This window comes from Opisthocomus hoazin, chromosome 6 (assembly GCF_030867145.1).
Source record: "Opisthocomus hoazin isolate bOpiHoa1 chromosome 6, bOpiHoa1.hap1, whole genome shotgun sequence".
Taxonomy (NCBI): Eukaryota; Metazoa; Chordata; class Aves; order Opisthocomiformes; family Opisthocomidae; genus Opisthocomus; species Opisthocomus hoazin.
In genome coordinates this window covers 13,254,991-13,268,063 of record NC_134419.1, presented here as the reverse complement: position 1 = coordinate 13,268,063, position 13,073 = coordinate 13,254,991, and the positions used below count along the sequence as shown (strand labels likewise).

Genomic DNA, 13,073 nt, shown 5'->3' with positions numbered 1-13,073 from the left:
AGAGGGCGCGGGGCGGAGCCGTGCCAGACATGGCGGCGGCCGAGAGGGCCGAGTCGGAGGTGGGAGCGGGCCGGGGGCGCCGGGAGCGGGCCGGGGCGGGGGGGAGCCGGGGGCAGGAGCGAGGAGAGGGGCCGCGGCGGGAAGCAGGGCTGGGCTGGGCTGGGCTGGGCTGGGCTGGGCTGTGAGGCGGGGCGAGGGGTACGGGGCGAAGCGGCCCGGGGCTGAGGGGCAGCCCGGACGGTGCCCCAGACGGTGACTCGCGCTGCCGCCGCAGGTGGAGGAGGCCGGGCACGTCTTCCTCCTGATGAAGAAAGACTATCGCATCTCCCGCAACGTGCGCCTGGCCTGGGTGCTGAGCCGCCTCCACCAGGTCATCTGGGCTGTGCCCGAGCCCGAGCTGGTGAGTCGGTGCCCGGAGCGGGGCTGTCGCCGCGGCCGGTGCGGGGAGCTGGCTCTGCGCCGCTCCTGAGCAGCTGGGCCCCGCAGGGGGTGTGAACCCAGCGCCTGCCCGTGATGCTGGCTTGGCTTGGTGCACTCTCCCTTACCGTTTGCCCCTTGTAGGTGAAGTCGGAAAATGAGCTCGACGTGCTCAGCATCCTGCCTCACGGCTGGCAGCCGGATGAGCCTGTCCAGCCCAGGCCTTATCTCCTCGTGCCCTCCACACGGGTCACATTCCTGGCCCGCCAGTACCGATTCGTGATCGAACTTGATCTGAGCCCTTCCACAGGGATTGTGGTGAGTGCAGAAGCTGCCCTTTGGGGTGTTCTGCGTTAAAAGGCTGTGCCCGTTTCTGTTTGCTGAGAAGGCTTATTCCTCTCTGTGTTAGTTTTGACTTTTGCAGAGATCCTGCCTTTCCCAGGAGTGAAGTGTGCAGTGCGGCTAGCTGGGCAGCTTAATGGTAGATCCTGTTTCTCTGCTGAACGCTCAGTATATGACCTTCATTTATAGGGACTTGTCATTTCAATCCAGCTGCCATTGCAGAAGGATGTGTGGTGTTGGCTCTGCCTGGTGGAGCAACCAGCAGCAAGATTGAAAGTCCTAGAAGCTGTTAAAAGTGTTCCCTTTCTCTGTTTCTGTAGGATGACTCAACAGGGGAGATAATTTTTGACGAAGTGTTTCATGCCCTTTCCCGATGCTTGGTGGGATTGTTAAGACCCTTTCGTATCCCTGGTTCAGACATTATCTACCAGCCAGAGATCTTTGTCACCATCCAGGCGTATTCCTCCATCATCGGCCTGCAGTCCCATCAGGTGAAGTTCAGCCTCTCCCTTGGCATGGCTCAGTGCGTGAGCAGCTCGCTGTGTGGACTTCCTGTGAACACAGAGGAAAGTGGGGGCATGTGGTGGCTGGGCTCTGTTATCTGTGATGCTGCAAGCTTGTCTCATTAAAAGGTGCAGCCTGGTGTGGTGGGGAAGTGTCTGTGAGCAGCTTCTCCTTTCTGGGCAGGAGGCGTAGGTTTCTCCTGGGGAAGCAGGGCCCAGCAGAGAATGCCACCCACAGGCGTGTTCTCAGAGTTGGGCCACAGGGAGTATGTCCCTCATGTCAGGTGTGTGCTTGTTGGTGCTTTTTTGGCTGCATTTTTTTTTTTTCTGATATCTGTTGGCTAGTTCTTTTTGGCCAGTTAGAAGTAGCTTGAAGTATTCAAGAAGAGCTGGTGTGCCCAAAAGCTTGTCTGCCTCCTCCAACAGCATAGCAGTGGTTTGTTCAAAGAGAATTGCCTCTTCCCACAAACCTTGCTCTCTTTTTGCACTGGTGTATGTTTTTTCTTGCTGGAGAGAGCAGATGGGCCCCAGTAAGATTTCGCTTGAGCTGGGGCAGGTCTGTTTAATAAATTGAAGTCTGGTTTATGGTGCCAGTGTGGTTTAAGAAGTTTATCCTTCTTGTATTGGTCCCTTCTACCTCACAGTATTTTAACATTATTTACACGTTTCTGGTGGTGTATTTCATCCCTTTACCACCCAAGGAAAGTGGGTGGTAATAGGAAGAGCCTGTTAGTCTGTGCTTGTTCCCTCCCTCCCTCTGCCCAGCTCGCCTCTGCCCAAGCCTTCTGGGGGCTCTGCAGCCATGAATGGTCTGTGCAGTGCTCCAAGAGCGCGGCTCTCGCTTTGGTCTGTTCTTGGGCGCTACCAGTAAGTGTAGCAGGAGTTTCCCTATTTGCCAGTGACATTTTGCATGTCATCTTGTCACCTATCCTGCAGACACCATCATATTTTGCCTCAGTATCTCCTCTGTTTAAACTAAATTGAGTACTGTGACGTTGCTGCATTTTTCTTCTTTGGATCTCTCTAAAGACCTGTTTATTGTGTGATGCCAAGAACTGTAATCTCGGGTACAAATGAATAAGCTTTATGCTCCCTTTATGGAGGAAAAGGCGTATATGTGTATCGCTCATCCAGGAATGCCTGTCTGTATTGCAGTCATTTACTTTTCCCATGTCACTGTGAGGTCTTGTCCATCTGAGGCTGAGGGAATGTGGATAACACAGTGTCCCAGCTGTCTGTCGAGTTCTTTGTCTATGTGTTGTATCTTCTTTGCCTCCTGGTCGTGGGCAGAGAGTGCCTGTACAATGGTGACGTCTGTAAACACAATGGTCAGGCCTGTCAGCTTGGAGAGTTTCTTGGTGGCAGGCTCCCCCTGTCACATCACTCAGCCTCCACTGTAATCCCCAGTCTAGTTTTTTTCTTTTCTTTATTTCAATTTGCTGTTCCTTTACCTAGCCACTTACTGGAAGGTAATTGGATCAGCCTGTAGAATCACAGAATCATAGAGGTTGGAAAAGACCTTTAACATCATCAAGTCCAACTGTGCCAGCCAAGTGGAAGGGCATCCTTCCTTCTGCAGGTTCTACCTGTGGGGAGCCAAGCCACACTGAAATTCTGAAACACTGAGCGTCCTGCTGGCATTCAAACTGTACAGGTTGAATATGGAGGAATAAACATGGGGATGGAGAAACTTAAAATATAAATTTAGCAAAAAACTGTATGATTTTTTTTAAATGTTAAAGACAAACTCCATCATACTTAATGCTCCATAAAGAATAAGGGGGGAAAAAAGCTGCATGAATGAAGAATCCCACAACAGTAATGAAAAAAGAACAGTATGCTCACATGCCGCGTATACTTTCTGAAATTCTGTGTGTGATAATATCTTGCTGATAGTAAAAGGATCCCTACAAGACATCAACTCTACTTCGACTAAAAATCCAGTTTATTGAATGCATCTTGCCTGGTATCTTATTGGGTTTTAGTTTCAAATTTACCAAAGTTATTAGTACAATAATAGCCAATATTCCTGCTGCATAATGCTCTCATACAACTTGTTTCAATGTTGAGGAAGTTTAAATCCGTTGAACACAAATGTCACAACTCTATAGGTGGGTTAGACTGGAACAAACAGGCCTTCCTTAGGAACATCAGACCAGAGTTAATGGCTTCTAACAATGATCCCACATTGCTTTCTCCTGGCAACTGTTTATCCTGGAAGAAGGAAAATGAAGTAGAAATTTATTGCCCAAGAAGGAAATTTCCCAAAGAGTGATGTGAGTGTCTGCTGCAGAGTGCACCGCAGATGCCACAAGACACTGCTGCTCGCAGGCAGTTGACACTGAACAGGAGCAGTGACCAGAGGCCAGTGCAGTACCTGTAGTTTGTCAGGGACCTGTCTGAACTTCACTGTGCAGAACTGTGTTGCCACGTACCATTTCAGGGGCTGGTACTATAAGACTCTAACTTGGTGACCGATATGTTTGTCCTTGGGCTAGGTGCTATTCCAGGGCTGCCAGCTGGACGAGACGAAGCGAGAGGCCTTTCTGCACCAAGTCTACACACAGCTATGTGCCTTTGAGAACAAAGTGGCAGAGATGCTCCAGCAACAGTATGAACCCAAACCGCAGGTAAGGAGGGCAGAGATGGTTGGGGTCTTTTGGCTCCCAGGTGATCTGCGCACTGAGGCCCCTCTGGGGTGGGGTGGCAACAAGAGGAACACAGCAGCATAGGTCTGGAGAAGGAACAGCCAAGGAGTTTGCAAGAGAATTTTGTGGGATCCAGTAATGAAACATGAACACTGAGGAAAGATGAACCAGTAAGTGTTTAGAACGACTGATGGGAATAGTTACCTTCCCCAAGATTATTGCAGAATAAAGCAGCCTGACTTCTTGTACATCATGGGACAAGCTGTGGGATGTGCTTTGTCTCTGAAGAAGACGGTGAGAGAGGTGATTATGCCCGTATCCTTAATCTGTTAATAGCTGTGAATATGCCCTTGGCCTTTGTTACAATCTTGAATGAAAACGCTTCCTTATTGCCCCAAAAGCTGACCATGAAACTGAATAAACAGCTGGTGCAGTTTCTGGTATTCCTGGAAATCTGCGGCAGATGCTGTTTAGTAGCCAAGGATATAGGTATCAGCAAGTTAATGACAGCACTATAAAATACAACTTAGTATGAAATTAAAAGTGAGACTCTAGGGATTCGCAATGTCTGTGGGTTTCTCATCAAGATCATCTCTCCTGATCCTGGAAATGAGGAATGTAAAGGTTGCATGGTGATACTGCCATGTTCACGTGGCAGTCACAATCATATCCATGGGCACCCTTCTTGCAGTCAAAGGCATTATTGGCCTGGCTGAGGTTATGGAGTCCTTATTTAGCATTAGCTATTACAGTTTGGGCAAGAAGAAAAGAAAAAAAAGTCTCAAAACCATGAGCAAGAGGCTACTGGTAACCCATTGCAATTGTGTATCTGAGGTGCTTTAAATGTCATAGTCTAGCTGAAATTTGTATCTTTGAATGCTAAGACTGTCAGTCCTGGAACAGAAATAAGATTGCAGGAAGTAAATACCTTTACCAGTGTTTTTGTAGTGCTCTGTATGCATTCGTGCTTACTGCAGTATTTCTCTCATGGTAGACTACCCTATAACTTCTTCCATGCAAATGGGGGAAAGAGACGCGCTTGCAGGCCAGAGGGACTGGCGAGTCCTGCTGCAGGCTGTGGGGTGGAGGTGGGAGGCCCTGGGGAAGGGCAGGGACTGAAACTTTTGTTTTTACTTTTGAAGTTGCATTAGCTGTGTCATTGTCAACAAGTGTCTGAATTCAAGGCACCTGGCACATTAAAGTGATGAATAGTCAGGTTTTTTGCTCACAGCCACAGAGTGCTCCCATTTGCGCTGAACAAAAGTTTAGTTAGTTCTAATTTTCTTTTCCCTGCTCCAATCACCTGTAGTTTTGCAGGGGAGGGTCTCGCTCATTGTCTGTTTTGGCAGTAAAAATGAAGCAATAGTTTATTACAGGGTTGAACTGCCAGAGCCTTCTGGAGTTGAGGGAACTATGAATGCAGTAGGTTCCTCACCAGTGTAATTATACAAATTTCAGCCTTGCGTGGAGTTTATTTTTCATAGAAGATGCAGGAGAAGCGTATCTGCATTTCTCTATATTGGCACTGCATAATGAGTGCTATTTGAACAGAGTTAAATGTATAGGCACTAGACTTTGTCCTTACGAGGCTCCTTACCCCCTCTGCTGCAGTGCTTCATAGGTGACACAAAGCTGTCTGCCTCTCCAGTGTTTCTGGCCTTTCCTTGAGTAGATGCTGAGCAGCATCTGCTACTAAATCACAGAATCACAGTATAGTAGGGGTTGGAAGGGACCTCTGTGGGTCATCTAGTCCAAAAGAGGTGTTCACCATTACATTAACCAGGAACTGCTTTGCTCTGCAGAGGAGCTGTAGCGAACCCAAAGTGTCTCATCTTTTCCCTAGTGTGAGAAACCAGCTTATAATAAAGCTCTGAGCGTGTTGTCCGCTTCCTCTGCCCCCAGACAGCCTTGCCCCACTGTTCTAAGGGGCCCAAGTGACTGGGACTTTGAGAGCACCTGGAAATTAAAGCTAGAACTTGAGTCTGCTGAAGTACTCCAGGGCTGTGGTACCATGGGGCTGCTACACTGAAGGCTGTTTGGGAGAGTGAAAACTAGATCTAGGCTGAAGTCTTCCCCGTGGGGTCATGTGGTTCTTCTTGTTTTGTTTTTCACTTTTCCAGGTGGATTTGTCACCCCTGAGCCAAGAGAGCCCTGGTGACGTGCAGGAGCCATCTGGGAGGAAGCCCAGCGTGTCTGTTGTCACTGCTGATGTTGGCCTTGTCAGCATGGTCCGGCAGGGCATCCTAGCACTGCAGCTGCTGCCCTCCAACTCCAGCGCAGGTTGGCTTCATCGTCTGTGCTGAGGGTTGCCCAGTTGGTTGTGAAGGGTTGTATTCATCCTGCCTTGGGCTGAGATTAGTTTTCTAAGGGCTGCTGTGTGGATCCTTCTGTTAGGGATGAAATTTCAACAGCAGCTTTTGCTCTGCACTCTGTGGGCAAATGGTGGTGGTGGGAAGGGGAGGAGGGAGGAACTGCACCATGTTCCACGTGTCAGCATTAGGGAGTCTGTGAGGAAGCACAACCATGACTGTTGCTCAGAACAGCCCAGGGTGTGCAGAGCTGTTCCCAGCCTGAGGGCTTTGCTGTACCTAGTAGGGAAGTTTGCCATCTCCAGAACACCTTGGAAGCTATAAACCAACTCAGGACTTTCCTTTCTACTTTTGCCAGCCTAAATTTTATCCCTAATGGATATAGCTGGAGAATGCTATCTGTTTGAGATGGAGAATGCACTAAGATACTGCCTTCTTTACAGGTATCATAATAATTACGGATGGCGTGACTAGTGTCCCCGATGTGGCTGTGTGTGAGACTTTGCTCAATCAGCTCCGCAGTGGCACTGTGGCCTGCTCCTTTGTACAGGTATGTCTGCTGTTAGCAGCGAGGGTGCGGGCAGCTGCCTGCGAGAAGGAAGGAAGCAAGTTGCTGTCACTAATGTTCACCTCCAGAGAGGAATCCTCTGCCTGTCCAAGGCCTTTACTAGTTCTCTACCTTGTCCTCAGCAGTGCTGTACTCTCTCAGAATCTTCTTAATCCATCCTGTAGGTGGGCGGTGTCTACTCATACGATTGCAGCTTTGGCCACGTTCCCAATGTGGAACTGATGAAATTCATCGCCATGGCCACTTTTGGTGCTTACCTCTCCACGTGCCCGGAGCTGGATCCCCTGAGCCTGGATCTGAATGTGTATCACAAGGCATTTCTGCTATACTCCTTTCTGCGTACTGGGGAGTCCCTGAATCCAGAATACTACTGTGGTGAGGAGTGTGCATGTCCTGCTTCCAGCAGATGGATGTCTTACAGCACCTCTCTTTGGGGTGACAGCCCCAGGCTTGGTTATGTGGGTACTCTCCGTTGTCCCCTCCGGGCTATCCTGAGTATTGTGGAGGCGAGGAAAAGGCAGCAGTCTGTGTGCTTTGGCAAGAGCGCTGCCCCCTCTTACGGCAGCGTTGCGTGCTTGTGCCTGTGTAAGAAGGAGGGCCCTGAGGGTGTTCCATATCTTGGATCCCGCAGAGCTCCATGCCGCTTGTAGGCTCTGGGTGCTGTTGGGCCATGCACCCTCATCTGTGGCTCCCCTCCTGGTTCCAGGAATTGGATGGATCAGGGAAAACTAATGTCCCGTCTTGCACCGTTCCCCTTTCTGTGGGCTTCACTTGGCAAACTGCAGTTAGGCCTGCTGTGTTGGAACTTGGGCTGGGGCGAGACCCTCTCGTCCGAGCTTTCCTGAACACTCACTAGCTCACAGATGGGGACATTCTGGAGAGCTTGTCCTAATGGGGCTTGCAGATGGCAATTTGGATTAAAAAACTAGACCTCTGAGAACCATCCCAAATGCCACTCTTGGTTGTTCTGATTTTGTGAATGTTGGTCACTGAGAGTATGCCAGGAGAGATTAGTTACCAGTAAAACGTGGAAACACCCTTTCGTGCCCAGGCGATGTGCTGGTGCCATCTGCTCTTTCTGTAACTTGGCAGCAGGTGCCACGTACAGTGACAGGTTTGAAGAGAGCTGGCCTGGGACTTGGAAATGTTGAATCTTGAAAAGATCAGGTGTTAGTAGTTTAAACTCAAGGCTTCCACATTCTGATACCTCTTATAAGGCACCTGGGAATTCAGGGTTTTCCGGGGAAAGGGATAAAGCCCAAAAGCTTGCTGCGTGGTTGTTGCAAGAGCTGTGCAGTTTGTGCCTGTCTGGGCTGAATGTGGAGCTCCAACACGTGCCTTGTCACAAAGGCTGTCCCAGAGGAAGCAGGGCCTGGCACCCTGCTCTGCCTCTCTCCCAGGCCTCTTGGCCACACTGGTGGACCTGTTTGCTGCATTGCAGAATCAGGAGTGGGTGTGAGTGGTGCCTGAAGGATGTGCTGTTCCTCAGGCTTGAGAGTGTTCCTGGCAGCTGCTGTAAAGCACTTTGGGAGGGCTGTCGCTGTGGGATGAGGAGCAGGGGACTTCCTCACAAGCCCCATCTCTGCCGTTTGCAGTGTCCCAGCACAGACTGTTCAATGAGCACCTGGTCTCTGCAAGCAGCAACCCTGCTCTGGCGATGAGGAGGAAGAAGCACACTGAGAAGGAGGTGCATGCTGACCTCGTGAGCATTGTCTCAGTCCGGCTGCGCGAGGGCTACAGCATCCGTGAGGTCAACATCACAAAAGGTGACTGCGCTGCGCTGGGGGCTGGAGGCTCAGCTGTGACCCTGTTCTCAACTGTTTAGAGGGAAGTGAAGGGTCTGCCATCTCAGCAGAGTGGCTGGTACTGTGGAGGAAGGAGCTATTTGCTCTGAACTCTGAAGTCTGTTTTCCTGAACAATTGCCTGATGCAGGACTGCCCAGCATTTTTGTGCAGTTTTGCACTTGCCAGGTTCATCCTCTGTGGCTAGAAGTGCCTGGGGAGGGACAGACAGGCGATGACCCTCTGTATCTTGGAAACGAGTCCCTGCAATTGCAGGGAAACTACTGACAGAACTTGGAGTTTTGCAGTTTTCTGGAATTTCCTCTGTATTTCTCATTTTTTTGTCCCTTTTCTTGTCCTTTGGTAAATGCACTCCAAAATACAAACACGAAGTTAAGCCTTCAGGTACAACAGATTTAATGCCTCCAAACTACAGTCTTCCAAAGGAAGAAATTGGGGGAAACAAGGATACTGTCAGGTGAAAATGCCAGATCAGTCAGGACCATGACCAATACTACGAGAACATAAACCCATCCAGTGGTCTTGTTCTCTCATCTGACTTGCTAGAGATTATGGCAGCTGGACTGTGAGAACTCGCCACTGACTAGGGACCTTGAGGGGTATGAGTATCCCAAGGAGTGCCGGTAAACCCTGCCTGACTTTCCATCTCCAGCTGTGACTAGTGGCTAGTGCTTTGACTGAAGGGGACAGGGGATATGAGAAAATCCAGATGCAAGTTATGAATTGCAAGCAAGAGAAGAAATTATTCTTGACCTTTGCAACGACCAGCAGAAAGTGTGAAGGGTGGGATTCTTTAAACAGAATCACAGAATGGTAGTGGTTGGAAGGGATCTCAGGAGATCATCTGGTCCAACCCCCTTGCTAAAGGAGGTTCACCTAGAGCAGGCTGCACAGGACCTTGTCCAGGTGGGTCTTGAATATCTCTAGAGAAGGAGACTCCACAACCCCTCTGGCAGCCTGTTCCAGTGCTCCGTCACCCTCAGAGTGAAGAAGTTCTTCCTCGTGTTCAGCTGGAACTTCCTATGCTTTAGTTTGTGCCCATTGCCCCTTGTCCTGTCGCTGGGCACCGCTGGAAAGAGTCTGGCCCCATCCTCTTGACAGCCACCCTTAAAACACAGCATAAACATGTACAACACGTGATGATCCAGTTTCTTCACTATTCTTTTTGTGCTGTTAGTACACAGAGTATGTTTTCTATCAGAAAATCAAAGTCTGATACAACTCCAAAATCATTCCAAACTTACAGTATGATGTTTTCTATTAATTTACTGTGGTCTGCCTTAAACCATGTAAATATCTTGTGCCACTGCTCTGATTGGAAGATTGTCGCAGGCCTTTGTTGCTCTTTCTGTGTCTTCTTTTCTAAACTCACTCAGACCAAATTAGACCTGTGTGACTTTATTATCCTTAATTAAGTTTATCCTCATTCTCTGGCATTGCACAAATGTGTTTAAGATCAATGCCTTTCTCCTTGTAACTTTCCTTTTGGCAAGTTCAGCAAGCCAATGTTTAACCTCCTTTTGTAGGGCAGGCTTTCTGTTCTGTTTATTTATCTTAATAGCACTTTTTTTTTCCTCTCGGTTGTTCCCTTTTCAGGGTTTGGTCTCATATTTCTTGAAACAGTTGATAAGAGTCTTGTAAACGTGGTTTTATCGGAGCCTTGTTCAGTAGTGCTAATACTTCCCTGCTTCTGAAGTAAAATATCAGATCTGATAGACCAGGAATCACATGAGCTTTCTCCTTGGTTGTGCTGCATTGTTAGTGCAGAAATCCCTGTGTGTTTCATGCACCTTTGCTTCCAGCTGATGAGTCCTTAGAGGTGTTTTATTGTTTTTTGTTTGTTTAGTAGTCCCTAAATGCGTTGTTCTTCACATAATAGTACTCCAAAGTTCGTCTCAGTTCAGCGCGCTATTCCTGTGTGATGCCTGGGAATGGCAGCTCTTTTGACTTGATGCTTCTTACAAACTGAATGGATTTAAACCAGCTTTATTTGGGAAGGGTGATAACAATCATATTAGGTGGGATAATTTCTAAAGTTGGTCTTCCGGGAATATCCCTAATTTCTTGTTTCAGGTGTTTTCTATTAAAAGTAACAATCTGCTGAGGTTTCCTATTGAGGCAGCTCTGCTAGTAATGTCTGCAGGTGGCTTTCACTGATCTCCTGTATGTGTGGCATGAGGTACTTTCCTTAAGTCCAGGTAGATTAGGTCCATTGCACTCTCCTTGTCTAGAAATGTCTACGAAACAGTCTGACAAGGCAGTTCCTGTCCAAGCTGTGCTTAGTATTGCGTCTTTTATCCTTCTGTGCACCAGTTCACTTACAGCTTGGACGACACTGGAGAAAGAGCCTTTCTTAAATCTGACAGCAATGATGAAGTGCTCTTATGACTGTGAAGTCGTATATAGACGTGCTGGAAGAGGTAGCAGGTATGAGTCATTCAGAAAGCAATCAGACAAATTGACGTTGTACCTTTTTGCACAAAGGTGTAGCTAGCACCTCTGGCTTGGGATATCATGAAGCAGCAAATTCTGGACTCTGGAAGAATGTATCAGAAACACCGCCACAAGTTCACTGTGCTCCCTGCACTTTCCTCTGGTATCTTCCTGCCATCTTTTAGCCCTTGGAATGCTAAATGGATTGGTCTTCCGTTTTTACAAGAGCAGAGAGCAGAAGAGCAGCTGCACTGGATCAGAGTTACCTTCTGTAGTGAATAGCTATGGGCAGGTGCACAGGGAGCAGTAAGAATAGGGTAAACATGAACAATATCTTCTTTCTCCTTCCCTTACTTCTTCCCTTTGAGCACTGTCTAGCTGTTTGCAGCTCAAGGGCTTCCTGACCCAGAAATACCTGCTATGTATTTTGATGAAGTTTTTTTAGAAAGAATTTAAAAATGAAGTGTCTGAGCTATCAAAAATACAGTGTGTGTTTCTACGCCAGCCATCTGAATAGTAGTAGATAATGTTACTTATACTTTGGAAAGGCTAAACACTCTGGGGAGTTGCTGGCTGTGATCAGAAAAATTGTTGAACTAACATCTTAATGTAGAATTTACAAAAGATCAAGACATTTAGACGTTCAGTACTGCCTCTGCTAAGGAAAAGCATGTTTGGTTAATTGAGCCTCTCTGGGCCATTCTGTAGAGAAGTGTATAACAAAGAACAGTTAATTAACTTGGATTGCCGAAAGCTTTTGCCAAAACTTGCAAACTAAATGCTGTTAAGGAGCCAGCTGGCTGTGAAGCAAGAGGAAAGAGTGCAGTTGTGGACCTTGATACTGTCGCTTTTCTGCTTCACTTTGCCAAAGGCAAAATAGAATAAATAGCTAGCTTTGTACTCAGAGTTGCCTGGAGATGTTGTTTGTGATATTTATAAGTGCTCTGGTTACCCTCACTATTTGATTTTAGATATTTAGGCGTTTAGAAGGCTACTATGGTTAGTTAGGAATGCAGAATTGCTTGCGAAAGGGGGAGGGTTGGAAGATAGGGAGGGGAGAGAAGCTGTGTCTGAGAAGCCGTGGGGCCATGGGGTGTGATGGAGCTCGGCTCCTCTCCTACTTCTTTCTGGGACAATGTAAGAGGATTGCCCTCTGTAACAAAAAAAAATTATCACTGACCGTTTTGTGTTGCTGTGTGTTGAGGAGAGCCTGGAGGACATTTTTCAAATGAAAATGGCTGGGCACAAGCTGGCCAGTTAGAATGGCTGTTCTCGGTGTCAGGAACTGGGAAGACAAAGTGAGTTTTGTAAAAACTAGAGGTGGACTTTATGAAAGAAATCAAAACAACAACAGTTTTTATTAGCTATAAAGTCAAGAATCAGAAATAGATCGCTTTGCAGTAAGAACAAGCTGAAGGTTCATGTAGGTATGACTTCAAACTAAGCAAATATTTTGCCTGTGTTTTTAGTTTTGCTTGTGTTGGATCGTAGGAGTGAAGCCAGGATGACTAGTGGAAACACACGTGGAAGCAGGAAATATTTTCATTAATGATCTAGGCAAAAAATGTAGGAATTTACTTATCATGTTTGCTGTTGATGAAATAGAAAGCCGTTGTTATGAGAACCAAAATATTGTGTAGAAAACAGTGGATGAGCACTAAAGCAATAAGAGTGAAGTGACAGTATGAAATGGAGAGACAAATTTATAAGTTTTTCTTTAGCCTCTCTGATAAACTAAACAATCTTCATATGGAAAGAACTGATGGTACAACCCTGGCAAAGGCATTTATAGTAATGCAAAGTACTGATTGTGGAAAATGTTAGTGACCTTAAAATCCTAGTAATCCCACAGGTGAATTATAGTATACACCTTTGATCAACTTTGTTCAGGAAAGATGAATTCTTGAGGTGCAGAAAGGTCTGGGACTGTTAAGGGGAATGGATATTCTGTCATAGGCTGATGACCATGGTTTGGTTGAACCTGCACAGTAACAGCTGAAACTGGGTAACTATTTCCTGTATTCTAAACTATTTCTCCCTATAGATGACT

At 47.3% G+C, this 13,073-nt stretch overlaps 1 protein-coding gene across 6 annotated transcripts in view; it reads left to right on the top strand.

Moving 5' to 3' along the window:
• Positions 1–16: 16 nt before the first annotated feature.
• SZT2 (SZT2 subunit of KICSTOR complex) overlaps positions 17–13,073 on the top strand; it is a 62,743-nt gene continuing 49,686 nt past the window's right edge. For all 6 annotated transcript variants that reach the window (XM_075424703.1, XM_075424702.1, XM_075424699.1 and 3 more), the window contains exons 1-9: positions 17–59; positions 275–400; positions 562–735; positions 1,080–1,250; positions 3,761–3,892; positions 6,031–6,190; positions 6,663–6,769; positions 6,952–7,162; positions 8,383–8,553. In XM_075424703.1, coding sequence (XP_075280818.1) covers positions 30–59; positions 275–400; positions 562–735; positions 1,080–1,250; positions 3,761–3,892; positions 6,031–6,190; positions 6,663–6,769; positions 6,952–7,162; positions 8,383–8,553 — 1,282 coding nt within the window. In that variant the 5' untranslated portion in view covers positions 17–29. The remainder of the gene's footprint in view (positions 60–274; positions 401–561; positions 736–1,079; positions 1,251–3,760; positions 3,893–6,030; positions 6,191–6,662; positions 6,770–6,951; positions 7,163–8,382; positions 8,554–13,073) is intronic.